Source organism: Rhinoraja longicauda, chromosome 40 (assembly GCF_053455715.1).
Source record: "Rhinoraja longicauda isolate Sanriku21f chromosome 40, sRhiLon1.1, whole genome shotgun sequence".
Classification (NCBI taxonomy): Eukaryota; Metazoa; Chordata; class Chondrichthyes; order Rajiformes; family Arhynchobatidae; genus Rhinoraja; species Rhinoraja longicauda.
Genome location: NC_135992.1, coordinates 2,229,281 through 2,248,809, shown reverse-complemented (window position 1 = coordinate 2,248,809; position 19,529 = coordinate 2,229,281). Strand labels below are relative to the sequence as shown.

At 53.7% G+C, this 19,529-nt stretch overlaps 1 protein-coding gene across 1 annotated transcript in view; it reads right to left on the bottom strand.

Annotated features, from left to right (window-relative positions):
• Positions 1 to 17,296, bottom strand: part of LOC144611426 (peroxisomal membrane protein PMP34-like) — a 36,485-nt gene extending 19,189 nt beyond the window's left edge. Inside the window, 5 exon segments of the mRNA XM_078430503.1 lie at positions 3,808 to 3,874; positions 4,906 to 4,966; positions 16,968 to 17,225; positions 17,227 to 17,265; positions 17,267 to 17,296. Of these exon segments, the coding sequence (XP_078286629.1) occupies positions 3,808 to 3,874; positions 4,906 to 4,966; positions 16,968 to 17,225; positions 17,227 to 17,265; positions 17,267 to 17,296 (455 nt within the window).
• Between the last annotated feature and the right edge of the window lie 2,233 nt (positions 17,297 to 19,529).

Sequence of the window (19,529 nt, the reverse complement as noted above, 5' to 3'; positions counted from 1 at the left end):
TTTGCTATTCTCCAATCCACAGGAACTGATCCTGAATCTATAGAACATTGAAAAATGATCTCCAATGCTTCCACTATTTCTAGAGCCACCTCCTTAAGTACCCTGGGATGCAGACCATCAGGCCCTGGGGATTTATCAGCCTTCAGTCCCATCAGTCTACCCAAAACCATTTCCTGCCTAATGTGGATTTCCTTCAGTTCCTCCATCACCCTAGGTTCTCCGGCCCCTAGAACATTTGGGAGATTGTGTGTATCTTCCTCAGTGAAGACAGATCCAAAGTAACGGTTTAACTCGTCTGCCATTTCTTTGTTCCCCATAATAAATTCCCCTGCTTCTGTCTTCAAGGGACCCACATTTGCCTTGACTATTTTTTTCCTCTTCACGTACCTAAAAAAACTTTTGCTATCCTCCTTTATATTATTGGCTAGTTTACCCTCGTACCTCATCTTTTCTCCTCGTATTGCCTTTTTAGTTAACTTTTGTTGCTCTTTAAAAGAGTCCCAATCCTCTGTCTTCCCACTCTTCTTTGCTATGTTATACTTCCTCTCCTTAATTTTTATGCTGTCCCTGACTTCCCTCGTCAGCCACAGGTGTCTCTTACTCCCCTTAGAGTCTTTCCACCTCTTTGGAATAAATTGATCCTGCAACCTCTGCATTATTCCCAGGAATACCTGCCATTGCTGTTCTACCGTCTTCCCTGCTAGGGCCTCCTTCCAATCAATTTTGGCCAGCTCCCGCCTCATGCCTCTGTAATCCCCTTTGCTATACTGTAATACCGACACTTCCGATTTTCCCTTCTGCCTTTCCATTTGCAGAGTAAAACTTATCATGTTGTGATCACTGCCTCCTAATGGCTCTTTTACCTCTAGTCCCCTTATCAGATCAGGATCATTACACAACACTAAATCCAGAATTGCCTTCTCCCTGGTAGGCTCCAGTACAAGCTGTTCTAAGAATCCATCTCCAAGGCACTCTACAAACTCTCTTTCCTGGGGTCCATTTCCAACCTGATTTTCCCAGTCTACCTGCATGTTGAAATCTCCCATAACCACCGTAGCATTACATTTTTGACACGCCAATTTTATCTCCTGATTTAACTTGCACCCTAAGTCGAGGCTACTGTTTGGGGGCCTGTAGATAACTCCCATTAGGGTCTTTTTACCCTTACAATTTCTCATTTCTATCCATACTGATTCAACATCTCCTGATTCTATGTCACCCCTTGCAAGGGAATGAATATCATTCCTTACCATCAGAGCAACCCCACCCCCTCTGCCCACCTGTCTGTCTTTTCTATACGTTGTGTACCCCTGAATATTCAGTTCCCAGCCCTGGTCCTCTTGTAGCCATGTCTCAGTGATCCCTACAACATCATACTTGCCCATGACTAACTGAGCCTCAAGCTCATCCACTTTATTTTTTATACTACGCGCATTTAAGTACAACACTTTAACTTCTGTATTTACCTCCCCTCTCACATCGTTCACAATTGGCCCTGCCCTTAATTTCTTTTCCGGTGTCGGTGCCTACACTGTCGGTGCCTACACTGTCCGGGCCTACACTATCCAGGCCTACACTGTCGGTGCCTACACTGTCCGGGCCTACACTGTCCAGGCCTACACTGTCCAGGCCTACACTGTCGGTGCCTACACTGTCGGTGCCTACACTGTCCGGGCCTACACTGTCCGGGCCTACAGTGTCCGGGCCTACACTGTCCGGGCCTACACTGTCCGGGCCTACACTGTCCGGGCCTACAGTGTCCGGGCCTACACTGTCCGGGCCTACACTGTCCGGGCCTACAGTGTCCGGGCCTACACTGTCCGGGCCTACACTGTCCGGGCCTACACTGTCCGGGCCTACAGTGTCCGGGCCTACAGTGTAGGGATCTCAGTGATCCCTACAACATCATACTTGCCCATGACTAACTGAGCCTCAAGCTCATCCACTTTATTTTTTATACTACGCGCATTTAAGTACAACACTTTAACTTCTGTATTTACCTCCCCTCTCACATCGTTCACAATTGGCCCTGCCCTTAATTTCTTTTCCGGTGTCGGTGCCTACACTGTCGGTGCCTACACTGTCCGGGCCTACACTATCCAGGCCTACACTGTCGGTGCCTACACTGTCCGGGCCTACACTGTCCAGGCCTACACTGTCCAGGCCTACACTGTCGGTGCCTACACTGTCGGTGCCTACACTGTCCGGGCCTACACTGTCCGGGCCTACAGTGTCCGGGCCTACACTGTCCGGGCCTACACTGTCCGGGCCTACACTGTCCGGGCCTACAGTGTCCGGGCCTACACTGTCCGGGCCTACACTGTCCGGGCCTACACTGTCCGGGCCTACACTGTCCGGGCCTACACTGTCCGGGCCTACACTGTCCGGGCCTACACTGTCCGGGCCTACACTGTCCGGGCCTACACTGTCCGGGCCTACACTGTCGGGGCCTACACTGTCGGGGCCTACACTGTCCGGGCCTACACTGTCGGGGCCTACACTGTCCGGGCCTACACTGTCCGGGCCTACACTGTCCGGGCCTACACTGTCCGGGCCTACACTGTCCGGGCCTACACTGTCGGGGCCTACACTGTCCGGGCCTACACTGTCCGGGCCTACACTGTCGGGGCCTACACTGTCCGGGCCTACACTGTCCGGGCCTACACTGTCCGGGCCTACACTGTCGGGGCCTACACTGTCCGGGCCTACACTGTCCGGGCCTACACTGTCCGGGCCTACACTGTCCGGGCCTACACTGTCCGGGCCTACACTGTCCGGGCCTACACTGTCCGGGCCTACACTGTCGGGGCCTACACTGTCGGGGCCTACACTGTCCGGGCCTACACTGTCCGGGCCTACACTGTCCGGGCCTACACTGTCCGGGCCTACACTGTCCGGGCCTACACTGTCCGGGCCTACACTGTCCGGGCCTACACTGTCCGGGCCTACACTGTCCGGGCCTACACTGTCCGGGCCTACACTGTCCGGGCCTACACTGTCCGGGCCTACACTGTCCGGGCCTACACTGTCCGGGCCTACACTGTCGGGGCCTACACTGTCCGGGCCTACACTGTCCGGGCCTACACTGTCCGGGCCTACACTGTCGGGGCCTACACTGTCCGGGCCTACACTGTCCGGGCCTACACTGTCCGGGCCTACACTGTCCGGGCCTACACTGTCGGGGCCTACACTGTCGGGGCCTACACTGTCCGGGCCTACACTGTCCGGGCCTACACTGTCCGGGCCTACACTGTCCGGGCCTACACTGTCCGGGCCTACACTGTCCGGACCTACACTGTCCGGGCCTACACTGTCCGGGCCTACACTGTCCGGGCCTACACTGTCCAGGCCTACACTGTCTCTCCAATATCATGGAATCAGGTCCAGCACAGTTTGAATGGACAACACACACAAGGACAGACACAGAGTGCTGGAGTAACTCAGAGGGTCAGGCAGCATCTCTGGAGAACATGGATAGGGTGACGTTTCAGGTCAAGACCGTTCTACCCATCAGTCTGAAGAAGGGTCTCGACCTGAAACGTCACCCATTCCTTCTCTCCAGAGATGTTGCCTGTCCCGCTGAGTTACTCCAGCACTCTGTGTTTGTCTTCCAGCATCTGCAGTTCCCTCCGACAACGTCGGTCTCCCTGTGAGGCCGCAGGTGACGGTTCAGAACCGGGTACAGGTGGCGGGACACAGACTAGCCCCCCCCTGGCCCCTCCCCCTCACGCACCCCCCCCCACAGCCAGACCGGAGGCCGTTCCGCCCGCACACACACGTACTATCCCCCGCCTCGCTCCTACTCACAGCCCTTCCTCCTTGATGATCTCTGCCAGCACCACGGGCGTGGACTTTGCCTTCATCTTATCATCCACTGCAAGAGCAGACAGCAGCGTCAGGAACAGCAGCCGGACCCTCGCACACGCCCCCCCACCCACCTACTCACCCCTCTCCCCCCACCCACCTACTCACCCCTCCCCCCCGCACAACCTCCCTCCCCCACTCACTCACCCCTCCTCCCTCCCCTCACACCCCTCCTCTACTCCCTCACCCACCCACTCACCCCTCCCTCCCGCTCACCCTCCCCTACTCCCCCATCCCTCACCTGCCATCTGCTCACCCCACCCTCCCCCTACTCCCTCATCCTTCCCATCCCCCCTCCCCTCACTCCCTCACCCTCCCGCTCTCCCCTCCCTCCCCTCCCCTCCATTCCCTCCCGCCTACCCCTCCCCTCACACCCTTACTCCCTCTCTCCCTCACCCGCCCGCTCTCCCCTCCCCCCCCACCCACTCCCCGTCGCTCAAACAATCAGAAAATGCTGGGAAGAGTCGGCATCTGTGGAGAGGGGAGACAAGTTGTTCCGACTGCAGTTGCACAGAGCTCCAGCAGAGGGAGCAGGGGGCAGAGGGAGCAGGGGGCAGAGGGAGCAGGGGGTGAGGGGGCCGGGGCTGGGGGCGAAGGTGGAGAGGGGGCAGGGGCAAGGGGGCAGGGGTGAGGAGGCAGGGGGGCAGGGGCAGAGGGCGAGGGGGCCGGGGGCAGGGGGCAAAGGGGGAGAGGGGGCAGAGGGCGAGGGGGCTGGGGGCGAGGGGGCAGGGGCAAGGGGGCAGGGGTAACGAGGCAGGGGTGAGGAGGCAGGGGGGCAGGGGGCAGAGGGCGAGGGGGCCGGGGGCAGGGGGCAAAGGGGGAGAGGGGGCAGAGGGCGAGGGGGCTGGGGGCGAAGGGGGAGAGGGGGCAGGGGCAAGGGGGCAGGGGTAACGAGGCAGGGGTGAGGAGGCAGGGGGGCAGGGGGCGAGGGGGCAGAGGACGAGGGGGCCGGGGCGAAGGGGGAGAGGGGGCAGGGGCAAAGGGGCAGGGGTAACGAGGCAGGGGTGAGGAGGCAGGGGGCGAGGGAGAGCAGAGTCTCACCTTGGAGCCTCAAGCGAGCGGTGTCCAGTGGGTAGAAGATAGTCATGGCCGCCAGGCCGCCCTGTGAAGAGGGGAAGCACAGTGAGTGGGGGGCCGGGGAGAGGTACAAACACAGTGAGTGGGGGGCCGGGGAGAGAGTGGGGGGCCGGGGAGAGGTACAAACACAGTGAGTGGGGGGCCAGGGAGAGGTACAAACACAGTGAGTGGGGGGCCAGGGAGAGGTACAAACACAGTGAGTGGGGGGCCAGGGAGAGGTACAAACACAGTGAGTGGGGGGCCGGGGAGAGGTACAAACACAGTGAGTGGGGGGCCGGGGAGAGGTACAAACACAGTGAGTGGGGGGCCGGGGAGAGAGTGGGGGGCCGGGGAGAGGTACAAACACAGTGAGTGGGGGGCCGGGGAGAGGTACAAACACAGTGAGTGGGGGGCCGGGGAGAGGTACAAACACAGTGAGTGGGGGGCCGGGGAGAGAGTGGGGGGCCGGGGAGAGGTACAAACACAGTGAGTGGGGGGCCGGGGAGAGGTACAAACACAGTGAGTGGGGGGCCGGGGAGAGGTACAAACACAGTGAGTGGGGGGCCGGGGAGAGGTACAAACACAGTGAGTGGGGGGCCGGGGAGAGGTACAAACACAGTGAGTGGGGGGCCGGGGAGAGGTACAAACACAGTGCCACAACCCTGGGGCCCCATCGGGAAAGGGGACAAATATACTATCGCCGTCTCCGAGACAGGATGGGGGAAGAGTACGCTGGTCGGCACGGACCCGGTGGGCCGAAGGGCCTGTTTCAACGCTGTATCGCTAAAGTAAAGTACAAAGTAAAGACTCCGACCACCAAGTCAATGTGGTGTCCAATTGTCCAGCTCAGTGATTCCCAAAGTCTTGATAGCTGTGTATTCCTCTTTAATTTGCATGAGCACCTTGTACCCCGAGTTAAAAACAATCCTATTTCATTGTGAAAATCAATAAAAATTGCATGCATTTTTATTTTGGATTAAGGTATTGATCCCAACGTTGGGGTAGTCCAGAACCAGGGGCCACAGTTTAAGAATAAGGGGTAGGCCATTTAGAACGGAGATGAGGAAAAACCTTTTCACCCAGAGAGTTGTGAATCTGTGGAATTCTCTGCCTCAGAAGGCAGTGGAGGCCAATTCTCTGAATGCATTGAAGAGAGAGCTAGGTAGAGCTCTTAAGGATAGCGGAGTTAGGGGGTATGGGGAGAAGGCAGGAATTGTGGATGATCAGCCATGATTACATTGCATGGCGGTGCTGGCTCGAAGGGCCGAATGGCCTCCTCCTGCACCTATTCTCTAGTATGCACGTAAACAAAAGTTTTCTATAATATAATGTATAATTACTAGGATAAAATTAATAAAGTATCCATTAAATAAATTCTTAATTCCAAATAATTTATCATCGATGTGAAGGATGAAATTGCTTATGTTGGGAAAATAGTTTGTCAAAATTTGACTCTGTGGTTGTTCATTTGAATCTCAGTTGCGGTTCGCCATCTAATATGCAGTTCCTCTTCTTTGTCTTAGTGACCACAAGGGCCGAAAATCCAACTTCACACACGATATGAGCTTGATAAAGGAAAAATGAACTTTAGGGCTTAGAATCTGACAGTCCTGGAAATCCATTTTGTGTTTGTAACCAAAGTGAAGTTAAATAGCAAATTTGCAGATGATACAAAGCTGGGTGGCAGTGTGAACTGTGAGGAAGATGCTATGAGGTTGCAGGGTGACTTGGACAGGTTGTGTGAGTGGGCGGATGCATGGCAGATGCAGTTTAATGGGGATAAGTGTGAGGTTATCCACTTTGGTGGTAAGAATAGGAAGGCAGAGTATTATCTGAATGGTGTCAAGTTAGGAACAGGGGACGTACAACGTGATCTGGGTGTCCTAGTGCATCAGTCACTGAAAGGAAGCATGCAGGTACAGCAGTCAGTGAAGAAAGCCAATGGAATGTTGGCCTTCATAACAAGAGGAGTTGAGTATAGGAGCAAAGAGGTCCTTCTGCAGCTGTACAGGGCCCTAGTGAGACCACACCTGGAGTACTGTGTGCAGTTTTGGTCTCCAAATTTGAGGAAGGATATTCTTGCTATTGAGGGCATGCAGCATAGGTTTACTAGGTTAATTCCCGGAATGGCGGGACTATCATATGTTGAAAGACTGGAGCAACTAGGCTTGTATACACTGGAATTTAGAAGGATGAGAGGAGATCTTATCGAAACGTATGATTATTGAGGGGTTGGACACGTTAGAGGCAGGAAACATGTTCCCAATGTTGGGGGAGTCCAGAACAAGGGGCCGAATGGCCTCCTCCTGCACCTATTGTCTGTGGTCTAATGTGTCCTCCTTATACTTGTTTTTTTAAGAATCCATCAGAAGCTAGTTGCAAAAGTTGTTGTTCTACTGTTTGCGAGACCTTTAGGCACTGATTGATAGATGTTGAATGGGATTGATATCCACTCAATATCTTTGCCCAATTCAGAGAAATACTTTTCCAGGTTGATCTGTAATCGCTGTGTTATAATAATCATCACGCTGTCTTCACTTTGTTCGCCTGAACTTGTCTGTAATTCATGAAGGGGTAGATGGAAAAGAGTCCACTCCTCCATTAACAACTCGCTTTTGCCAATGTGGCACTCCCCCTATCTTGAACGTGAAATAGAGAAATGTCCTTGCCTTGCAAGGAGAAATTAAGATTATTTGAAACAGAAAATATCTCTGCCAGTTATACTGATTGACAGAGCCATCTCCAGTCTTGTAAAGGATAAAAAACGAACTGCAGATGCTGGTTTAAATCGAAGACAGACACCTCAAAATGCTGGAGTAACTCAGCGGGTCTGGCAGCATCTCGGGAGAGAAGGAATGGGTGACGTTTCGGGTCGAGGCCCTTCTTCAGACTGATGTCAGGGGAGGGGGCAGAGAATTCCACAAACTCACAACTCTCTGGGTGAAAAAACCCTTCGGCCCACGATGCCCGTGCCGAATTTGATGCAAAGTTAAACTAATCTAACCTACCTGCACATGGAGTCCTAGAGTGGTACAGTGTGGAAACAGGCCCTTCGGCCCAACTTGCCCACCCCAGCCAACATGTCCCAGCTACACCAGTCATGATCCAGACCCCTCCATGCCCTGCACATCCATGTGCAAGTCTAAATGCCCCTTAAACACCACTATGGTACCTGCCTCCGCCAACACCCCTGGCAGCCCGTTCCAGGCACCCACCACACGCCCCGCACATCAGAGTGGGGGGGGGGGGGGGGTGCTGCACCAATGCAGGAGATGTTCGGGTCCACTTGGTCTAGTCTTTAAACTTTCCCCCTCTCACCTTAAAGCTGTGCCTTCCAATCTCACATTTCCAGTCTGGGAGAAAGGTTCTGACTGTCTAGCCAATCTAGGGCAGGTCCCGCCCCCTCCCCTGACATCAGTCTGAAGAAGGGTCTCGACCCGAAACGTCACCCATTCCTTCTCTCCCGAGATGCTGCCCGACCCGCTGAGTTGAGTGGATGAGTTCATTGACCAAGTATGTGCACGTACAAGGAATGTGCCTTGGTGCTCCGCTCACAAATGACAACACAAACATACAGTTAACAATTACGAATTACTCCGGCATTTTGTGTCCAGTCTTGAAAACATTCTTTGAACTCAAAGCTTTCATGAAGGAAAACCATATAGTTCGTTCCAGAGTTCAAATAAACCAGTTAACACTTTTCCCACGAGAAAGCCAACGGAAAAGTAGTTTGGTACGATCACTACCCATATCTTCACACAGTTGTGAGAAAAGGTGGGCATTTAACGGTCGTTCTTTAATATAATAAACAATAGACAATAGGTGCAGGAGTAGGCCATTCAGCCCTTCGAGCCAGCACCGCCATTCAATGCGATCATGGCTGATCACTCTCAATCAGTACCCCGTTCCTGCCTTCTCCCCATACCCCCTCACTCCGCTATCCTTAAGAGCTCCATCCAGCTCTCTCTTGAAAGCATCCAACGAACTGGCCTCCACTGCCTTCTGAGGCAGAGAATTCCACACCTTCACCACTCTCTGACTGAAAAAGTTCTTCCTCATCTCCGTTCTAAATGGCCTACCCCTTATTCTTAAACTGTGGCCCCTTGTTCTGGACTCCCCCAACATTGGGAACATGTTTCCTGCCTCTAATGTGTCCAATCCCCTAATTATCTTATATGTTTCAATAAGATCCCCCCTCATCCTTCTAAATTCCAGTGTATACAAGCCATATAATTTATGATTTTCACTGCTTGGTCTAGAGATTGTTTTAGGTCTGCAGATATCATGTCTCGCCAAAGCCTCGCTGTGCATGCAACAATGTGTTAATTTTGCATCCGGTGCAATAGTCTTAATCCTTGAAACAAGCCCTTTGTTACATCCGTCTTTGGCCTTCAGCTAATTCCAACACAATGCTTCCAATCAGGTTTGTTTTGCTGCATAAATTCATAGAAATATAGAAATTAGGTGCAGGAGGAGGCCATTCGGCCCTTCGAGCCAGCACCGCCATTCATTGTGTAAGAAAATAACTGCAGATGCCGGTACAAATCGAAGGTATTTATTCACAAAATGCTGGAGTAACTCAGCAGGTCAGGCAGCATCTCAGGAGAGAAGGAATGGGTGACGTTTCGGGTCGAGACCCTTCTTCAGACTGATGTCAGGGGGGCAGGACAAAGGAAGGATATAGGTGGAGACAGGAAGATAGAGGGAGATCTGGGAAGGGGAGGTGAGGAACTATTGTGATCATGGCTGATCGTCCCCAATCAATAACCTGTGCCTGCCTTCTCCCCGTATCCCTTGATTCCACTAGCCCCTAGAGCTCTATCTAACTCTCTCTTAAATCCATCCAGTGATTTGGCCTCCACTGCCCTCTGTGGCAGAGAATTCCACAAATTCACAACTCTGGGTGAAAAAGTTCCTTCTCACCTCAGTTTAAAATGGCCTCCACTTTATTCTTAGACTGTGGCCCCTGGTTCAGGACTCGCCCAACATTGAGAACACTTTTCCTGCATCTAGCGTGTCCAGTCCTTTTATAATTTTATATGTCTATATAAGATCCCCTCTCATCCTTCTAAACTCCAGTGAATACAAGCCTAGTCTTTCCAATCTTTCCTCATATGACAGTCCCGCCATCCCAGGGATCAATCTCGTGAACCTACGCTGCACTGCCTTCATCCATAATGTTAAAGATTTCTTCTCCAGTTGTACGTTCAGGCAAAGGTTGGCAAAAATAAACGGTTGTCATGAAGTTTTTGGACTTTGTCATACCTAACGAGCACCAAACGATTTGCAAAATTCGCAATGTCAGTGGATTGGTCTGCCTGCAATTCACAATAACGATTCTGACGGATGTCGGACAATAATATTTGTTTTATATTTTCAGCCATTTCGGTGATGCTTCGACGAACAGTATCATTTGAGAGACAATTACGATCAAAAGACCTCTTTGCGCCATCTCCGATCATTCTGCCATTATCTTTGCTGCAGGCTTGGCCAAAGTTTCGCCAATTGTGCGCCATTTTTCCCTATTAAGAACGACCCCACTTACACCGATCAACCAAAACATTATGCCCACCTGCCTCATATGCTGTTGGTCCTCCATGTGCAGCCCCATACACAGCAGGGTGCGATGCACTGTGTATTGTGACACAGCTAGCCTCTCCTGCGGAGTTCCACAAGGCTCCATCCTAGGCCCCATTCTCTTCTCTCTGTACATGCTCCCCCTTGGCCAAATCATTCAAAGGCACGGCATTTCTTTCCACTGCTATGCCGATGACACACAGCTTTACCTCCCTCTGAAACCCAACAACCAGTCAAATTTAAACAGCCTCTTACACTGCCTTGAGGACATAAAATGTTGGATGGCACAGAACTTCCTCCAATTAAATGAGAGCAAGTCTGAGGTCATCCTATTCGGCCCCCCCGACTCCATCAAATTGATAACAGGCAGTCTTGGAAGCCTGTCCTGCCTCGTCAAACCGCTTGTCAAAAACCTCGGCGTGATATTTGACTCTGCATTAAAGTTTGACAAGCAAGTCAACGCTGTGGTAAAAGCCAGCTTCTTCCAACTTCGAACCATAGCTAAAATCAAACCTTTCCTCCAATTCGACGACACAGAAAAAATCATTCACGCTTTCATTTCCTCCCGCCTAGACTACTGCAACTCCCTATACACTGGGATCAGCCAATCTTCCCTGTCCCGCCTGCAACTGGTCCAAAACGCCGCAGCGAGACTCCTGACGGGTACCCGTAAAAGGGACCACATCACCCCGATTCTGGCCTCTCTCCACTGGCTCCCTGTACGGTACAGAATTAACGTCAAGCTCCTCCTATTCACATATAAAGCCCTAAAAGGACATTCCCCTCCCTACATCAAAAATCTTCTAACCCACCTCTCTATCTCCAGGTCCCTCAGGTCGGCCGACTTGGGGCTACTGACTATCCCGCGGTCTAGGCTTAAGCTCAGGGGTGACCGCGCTTTTGCGGTTGCAGCTCCTAGACTGTGGAACAGCATCCCTCTCCCCATCAGAACTGCCCCCTCCATCCACTCCTTTAAGTCCAGGCTCAAAACCTATTTCTACTCCCTAGCGTTTGAGGCTCATTGAGGAGGCGCTGTGAACTGTTTGCGTGCTACTGTATGTTTCATTTTTTTTCCATTGGAACCTAATCAGATGTACAGCACTTTGGTCAACGTGGGTTGTTTTTAAATGTGCTATACAAATAAAATTGACTTGACTTGACTTGACATTCCTCCCGTCACCACCATTAACATTTTCTGTGACTTGTGCCACAGTCGACCTTCTGTCGGTTCGGGCCAGACGGGATCGCCTTCGTTGCCCTCGCGCATCGATGAGCCTTGGGTGCCCAACACCCTGTCCCTCCTCGGACCACTGTCGGTAGGTACTCACCACAAGCTGCCTGAGGAGGTAGTTGAAGCTGGGACTATCCCATCGTTTAAGAAACAGTTAGACAGGTACATTGATTGGACCGGTTTGGAGGGATATGGACCAAGCGCAGGCAGGTGGGACTAGTGTAGCTGGGACATTGTTGGCCGGAGTGGGCAAGTTGGGCAGAAGGCCCTGTTTCCACACTGTATCACTCTGTGAAGGGCCTGTTTCCACACTGTATCACTCTGTGAAGGGCCCGTTTCCACACTGTATCACTCTGTGAAGGGCCTGTTTCCACACTGTATCACTCTATGAAGGGCCTGTTTCCACACTGTATCACTCTATGAAGGCCCTGTTTCCACACTGTATCACTCTGTGAAGGGCCCGTTTCCACACTGTATCACTCTGTGAAGGGCCCGTTTCCACACTGTATCACTCTGTGAAGGGCCTGTTTCCACACTGTATCACTCTATGACTCTTTGAAGGGCCTGTTTCCACACTGTGTCACTCTATGAAGGGCCTGTTTCCACACTGTATCACTCTATGAAGGGCCTGTTTCCACACTGTATCACTCTGTGAAGGGCCCGTTTCCACACTGTATCACTCTATGAAGGGCCTGTTTCCACACTGTATCACTCTATGAAGGGCCTGTTTCCACACTGTATCACTATGACTGCATCAGCCAGGGTTGCCCAGTCCTGTCTGTCTCTCCCTTCACACCAACAGAAGCACGCTGGGCCTGGGCTCGCCCGATCTCACGTCCAAGCCTCCCTCTTGCCAGGTGTACCGTAATCTGCAGCCAGCTTCTCCCAGCCAACCTTTGCGAGTTCATGTCTAACTCCACCATTTTTTCGCCTTGCCCCAATGTAGGACTTTAATTTGTGAATCACAGAGTCAATAGACAACAGGTGCAGGAGGAGGCCATTCAGCCCTTCAAGCCAGCACCACCATTCAAGCTGATCATTCTCAATCAGTACCCCGTTCCTGCCTTCTCCCCATACCCCCTGACTCCGCTATCCTTAAGAGCTCTATCTAGCTCTCTCTTGAATGCATTCAGAGAATTGGCCTCCACTGCCTTCTGAGGCAGAGAATTCCACAGATTCACAACTCTCTGACTGAAAAAGTTTTTCCTCATCTCCGTTCTAAATGGCCTACCCCTTATTCTTAAACTGTGGCCCCTGGTTCTGGACTCCCCCAACATTGGGAACATGTTTCCTGCCTCTAACGTGTCCAACCCCTTAATAATCTTGTATATCAGAGTCGTACAGCGCAGAAACAGGCCCCTTCGGCCCATCCGTTCCACACCGACCAAAATGCCCCATCTAAGCTTGGCCCAAGCCCGCATTTGGCCCATATATCTCTCCAAAGCTTTCCTATTCATGACCCTGCCCAGGTGTCTTCTAAAATTTGCTACAATCAGTGAAAAAGGTTGCCCCTCAGGTTTGTATGAAATCTTGATCTTCGCACCATAAACCTATGTCCCCTGGTTCTCGGTTCCCCTACTCTGGGTAAAACACTACCTATTCCCCTTGAGATTTTATACGCCTCTAAGATCACCTCTCAGCTTCCTGCACTGCAAGGAACGAAGTCCCAGCCTGCCCGACCTCTCCGAATAACTCAGCCCCTCAAGTCCTGGCAACCTCTTCGTAAATCTTCTCTCCAAGTGTGGCCTCACCAACGTCTTGTACAACTGTAACAAAATTTCCCAACTTCTATACTCGATACCTTGACTGATGATTGACACAAAATGCTGGGCTAACTCAGCGGCACAGGCAGCATCGAAATATAGAAAATAGGTGCAGGAGGAGGCCATTCGGCCCTTCGAGCCAGCACCGCCATTCATTGTGATCATGGCTGATCGTCCACAATCAGTAACCCGTGCCTGCCTTCTCCCCATACCCCTTGACTCCACTAGCCCCTAGAGCCCTATCTAACTCTCTTAAATTAATCCAGTGATTTGGCCTTCACTGCCCTCTGTGGCTCCACAAATTCACAACTCTCTGGGTGAAAAAGTTCCTTCTCACCTCAGTTTTAAATAGCCTCCCCTTTATTCTTAGACTGTGGCCCCTGGTTCTGGATTCCCCCAACATTGGGAACATTTATCCTGCATCTAGCTTGTCCAGTCCTTTTATAATTTTATATGTCTCTATAAGATCCCCTCTCATCCTTCTAGACTCCAGTGAATACAAGCCCAGTCTTTCCAATCTTTCCTCATATGACAGTCCCGCCATCCCAGGGATTAACCTCGTGAACCTAAGCTGCACTACCTCAATGGCATTGACGTCCTTCCTCAAATTAGGAGACCAAAACTGCACACAATACTCCAGATGCGGTCTCACCAGGGCCTGATACCAGGACAATAGACAATAGACAATAGGTGCAGGAGGAGGCCATTCGGCCCTTCGAGCCAGCACCACCATTCAATGTGATCATGGCTGATCATTCTCAATCAGTACCCCGTTCCTGCCTTCTCCCCATACCCCCTGACTCCGCTATCCTTAAGAGCTCTATCTAGCTCTCTCTTGAATGCATTCAGAGAATTGGCCTCCACTGCCTTCTGAGGCAGAGAATTCCAAAGATTCACAACTCTCTGACTGAAAAAGTTTTTCCTCATCTCAGTTCTAAATGGCCTACCCCTTATTCTTAAACAGTGGCCCCTTTTTCTGGACTCCCCCAACATTGGGAACATGTTTCCTGCCTCTAACGTGTCCAACCCCTTAATAATCTTATACGTTTCGATAAAAGAACTTTTTAGCTCCTGTACACAAATCCTCTCGTATTGAAGGTCAACGTTACCAAGGCCACCCATTCCTTCTCTCTGGACTCCCAACTTCCTAACTCCCAAATAGTTAATGTGCAAGTCGAATCGGTGGTAAGGAAAGCAAAGTCAATGCAGATTGAAGAAGGGTCTTGACCCGAAACGTCACCCATTCCTTCTCTCCCGAGATGCTGCCTGACCTGCTGAGTTACTCCAGCATTTTGTGAATAAATCGATTTGTACCAGCATCTGCAGTTATTTTCCTATAAAGTCAATGCTAGTATTTATATCGAGGACTGGAGTACAAAAACAGAGATGTAATGCTGAGTCTCCATAAGGCTCTGGACTGCCAGCATTTGGAGCACTGTGAGCAAATCTGGGCCCCATATCTGAGGAAGAATGTGCTGGCTCTGGAGAAGGCCCAGAGGAGGTTTCCAAGAACGATCCCAGGAATGAGTGGGTTAGCACATGATGAGCGTTTGTCGGCATTGGGCCTGTACTCTCTGGAGTTTAGAAGGTTGAGGGGGAACCTCATTGAAACGTACCGAATAGTGAGCGGCCTGGATAGAGTGGATGTGGAGAGGATGTTTCCACTGGTGGGAGAGTCCAGGACCAGAGGGCACAGCCTCAGAATTAAAGGGCGCTCTTTTAGAATGGAGGTGAGGAGGGACTTCTTTAGTCAGAGAGTAGTTAATCTGTGGAACTCACTGGCACAGAGGGCTGTGGAGGCCAAGTCAGTGGATATTTTTAAGGCAGAGACGGGGAGAAGGGGGGGGGGGGAGGGAGAGAGAGGGGGAAGAGAGTTGGTGGGGGGAAGAGAGTGGGTGGGGGGGGAGAGAGTGGGTGGGGGAAGAGAGTGGGTGGGGGTGGGGGGAGAGTGGGTGGGGGGAGAGAGTGGGGAAGAGAGAGGGGGAAGAGAGAGGGGGAAGAGAGAGGGGGAAGAGAGATGGGGAGGAGAGAGGGGGAAGAGAGGGGGAAGAGAGGGGGGGAGAGGGGGAAGAGAGAGAGGGGAAGAGAGAGGGGGAAGAGAGAGGGGGAGAGAGGGGGGGAGAGAGGGGGGAAGAGAGAGGGGGGAAGAGAGAGGGGGGAAGAGAGAGGGGGGAAGAGAGAGGGGGGAAGAGAGAGGGGGGGAGAGAGAGGGGGGGAGAGAGAGGGGGAAGAGAGAGGGGGAAGAGAGAGGGGGAAGAGAGAGGGGGGAAGAGAGATGGGGAAGAGAGCGGGGGAAGAGAGATGGGGAAGAGAGAGGGGGGAGGAGAGAGGGGGGAGAGTGGGTGGGGGGGAGAGAGTGGGTGGAGAGAGGGGGGGGAAGAGAGGGGGGGAAGAGAGAGGGGGGAAGAGAGAAGGGGGAAGAGAGAGGGGGGAGAGAGGGGGGGAAAAGAGGGGGGGAAGAGAGGGTGGGAAGAGAGGGGGGGAAGAGAGGGGGGGAAGAGAGGGGGGGAAGAGAGGGGGGGGAAGAGAGGGGGGGAAGAGAGAGGGGGGAGAGAGAGGGGGGAGAGAGAGGGGGAGAGAGGAGGGAGAGAGGGGGGAAGAGAGAGGGGAAGAGAGGGGGGGAAGAGAGGGGGGGAAGAGAGGGGGGAAGAGAGGGGGGGAAGAGAGGGGGGGAAGAGAGGGGGGAAGAGAGGGGGGGAAGAGAGGGGGGGAAGAGAGGGGGGGAAGAGAGAGGGGGAAGAGAGAGGGGGAAGAGAGAGGGGGAAGAGAGAGGGGGGAAGAGAGAGGGGGAAGAGAGAGGGGGAAGAGAGAGGGGGGAAGAGAGAGGGGGAGGAGAGAGGGGGGGAGAGTGGGTGGGTGGAAGAGAGAGGGGGGAGAGAGAGGGGGGAAGAGAGGGGGGGAAGAGAGAGGGGGGAGAGAGAGGGGGGAAGAGAGAGGGGGGAAGAGAGGAGGGGGAAGAGAGAGGGGGAAGAGAGATGGGGAAGAGAGAGGGGGAGAGAGAGGGGGGAGAGAGGGGGGAAGAGAGAGGGGGAAGAGAGGGGGGAAGTGAGGGGGAAGAGAGAGGGGGAAGAGAGGGGGAAGAGAGGGGGGAAGAGAGAGGGGGGAAGAGAGAGGGGGGAAGAGAGAGGGGGGAAGAGAGGAGGGGGAAGAGAGAGGGGGGAAGAGAGATGGGGAAGAGAGAGGGGGAAGAGAGAGGGGGGAAGAGAGGAGGGGGAAGAGAGAGGGGGGAGAGAGAGGGAGGAGAGTGGGTGGGGGGGGAGAGAGTGGGTGGGGGGGAGAGAGTGGGTGGGGGGGAGAGAGTGGGTGGGGGGGAGAGAGTGGGTGGGGGGGAGAGAGTGGGTGGGGGGGAGAGAGTGGGTGGGGGGGAGAGAGTGGGTGGGGTGGGGGGGAGAGAGTGGGTGGGGTGGGGGGGAGAGAGTGGGTGGGGGGGAGAGAGTGGGTGGGGTGGGGGGGGGGGGGGAGAAGAGGCATCTTACCGCAGAGCCGGCCACGGCGTGCACCAGGCTGTCGTAGGACAGAAGGTGGGCGAGCGAGGATAGGGCGTCCCCCCGCTCCCTCTCGCTCATCGTCCGGCTGCTGCTGGTCCCAGCCCCGCCTGCGGCCGCTCCCCGGGCCGCTGCTATCCCCCCGCCTGTGGCCGCTCCCAGCCCCGCCTGCAGCCGCTGCTATCCCCCCCGCCTGCAGCCTGTCCCTCTCCCCGTCCCTTCTCCCAGGCTGCTCCGCCCCTCTAATGCGCGTCTGTCCGCTCCGACGCCTCCTGATTGGCCGCCGCCTGCAAGTTGCAACATGCGCCGCTGCCGCCCATTGGCCGAGAGGCGGCGACATTGGATACATTCGGCGGCCCCGGTGCCTGTGATTGGTCGCTGGGGGCGGGGCTGGGGCGGGGGGGGGCGGGGCTGGAGGCGAGGGGGGCGGAGCTGGAGGCGGGGGGGCGGGGCTGGGGCGGGGACGGGGCTGGGGGCGGGCCGATGTTGGGGGCTGTGTTGGGGCGGGGCGTGGGGTGGGCGGGGCTGGGGCGGGTTGTGGGCGGGGCTGAGGCTGGGGGCGGGGCTGGGGCGGGTTGTTTGCGGAAGGAACTGCAGCTGCTGCTTTACACCGGAGACAAAAACAAAGTGCTGGAGGAACTCAGGCAGCACCAGCATAAATGTACCGCCAAAGTGGATAACCTCACATTTATGATGGTGCTGCCTGAGTTCCTCCAGCACTTTGTGTTTGTCTCCTGTGTAAAGCAGCACCTGCTGTTCCTCGCAGAGTGTCAGGTTAGGTAAGGGGGAAGTGCAGCGAGACCTGGGTGTCCTTGTACATCAGTCACTGAATGTAAACATGCAGGTACAGCAGGCAGTGAAGAAAGCTAATGGCATATTGGCCTTCATAACAAGAGGATTTTAGTATAGGAGTATGTATAAGACTGCAGATGCTGGTACAAATCGAAGGTATTTATTCACAAAATGCTGGAGTAACTGGAGAACACAATACCCATAGAGTGACACAGTGTGGAAACAGGCCCTTTGACCCAACTTGCCCACACTGGTCAACAATGTCCCAGCTACACTAGTCCCACCTGCCTGCGTTTGGTCCATATCCCTCCAAACCTGTCCTGTCTAACTCTTTCTGAAATGTTGGGATAGTCCCAGCCTCAACTACCTCCTCTGGCAGCTTGTTCCATACACCCACCACCCTCTGTGTGAAAAAGTTACCCCTCAGATTCCTATTAAACCTTTTCCCTTCACCTTGAACCTATGTCCTCTGGTCCTCGATTCACCTACTCTGGGCAAGAGATTCTGTGCATCTACCCGATCTATCCCTCTCATGATTTTATACACCTCTATAAGATCTCCCCTCATCCTCCTGCGCTCCAAGGAATAGAGACCCAGCCTGCTCAACCTCTCCCTGTAGCTCACACCCTCTAGACCTGGCAACATCCTCGTGTCAGATGAGGAGAGGAGGCGGGGAATGAATGTAAAGCCAGAGGGGGGGGGTGGGGTGTGTGTGTGGATGGAAGGTGAGAGGGGGGGGGGGGTGGCGGGCAGAGGGGAAGGGAAATTAGAAACTTGGGGATGTGAGGTGAGAGTACCGAGGAGGGATTCGGAGTAGGGTTGCCAACTTCCTCACTCCCAAATACGGGACAAGGTGATGTCACTGCCCCGCGCCCCACGTGACCTTATTTGGGGAGTGAGGAAGTTGGCAACCCTACTAATACGGGACAAGGGGCGGTCCCGCACAGGGCAAACTAATTGAGCCCAAAATACGGGATGTCCCGGCTCATGTTGGCAACCCTAGTTAGGAGCAGGGGGACTTGAGAGGGGTGGGAAATAGTGGGAGTGCACTGGAGTGGTGGGGTCACGGGAGAGATGGAGAGGAGAGGGGATGCGAGATTTCTCGCCGGTCTCACACCATGTTTTCTCCATTCCCATTTCAATATGGAGGAGCACTTTATCAATACAGCGTGGCAACAGGCCCTTCTGCACACTGGCACAGCGGTAGAGTTGCTGCATTACAGCGCCAGAGACCCGGGTTCGATCCTGACCACGGGTGCTGTCTGTACGGAGTTTGCACGTTCTCCCCGTGACCGCGTGAGTTTTCTCCGGGTGCCCCGGTTTCCTCCCACACTCCAAAATGTTTGCAGTTTCCAGTAAAATTGCAAATTGTCGCTAATGTGTAGGAGGCAGACACAAAATGCTGGAGTAACTCAGCGGGTCAGGCAGCATCTCAGGAGAGAAGGAATGGATGACGTTTCGGGTCGAGACCCTTCTTCAGACCCAAAACATCACCCATTCCTTCTCTCCTGAGATGCTGCCTGACCCGCTGAGTTACTCCAGCATTTTGTGTCTGCCTTTAATTTGAGCCAGCATCTGCAGTTATTTTCCTACACCTCCTGGGATCGCTGGTCGGTGCCGACTTCGTGGGACGAAGGGCCTGTTTCCGCACTGTGTCTCTAAACTAAGCTAAACTAAAGTCAATAGACAATAGACAATAGGTGCAGGAGGAGGCCATTCAGCCCTTCGAGCCAGCACCGCCATTCAATGCGATCATGGCTG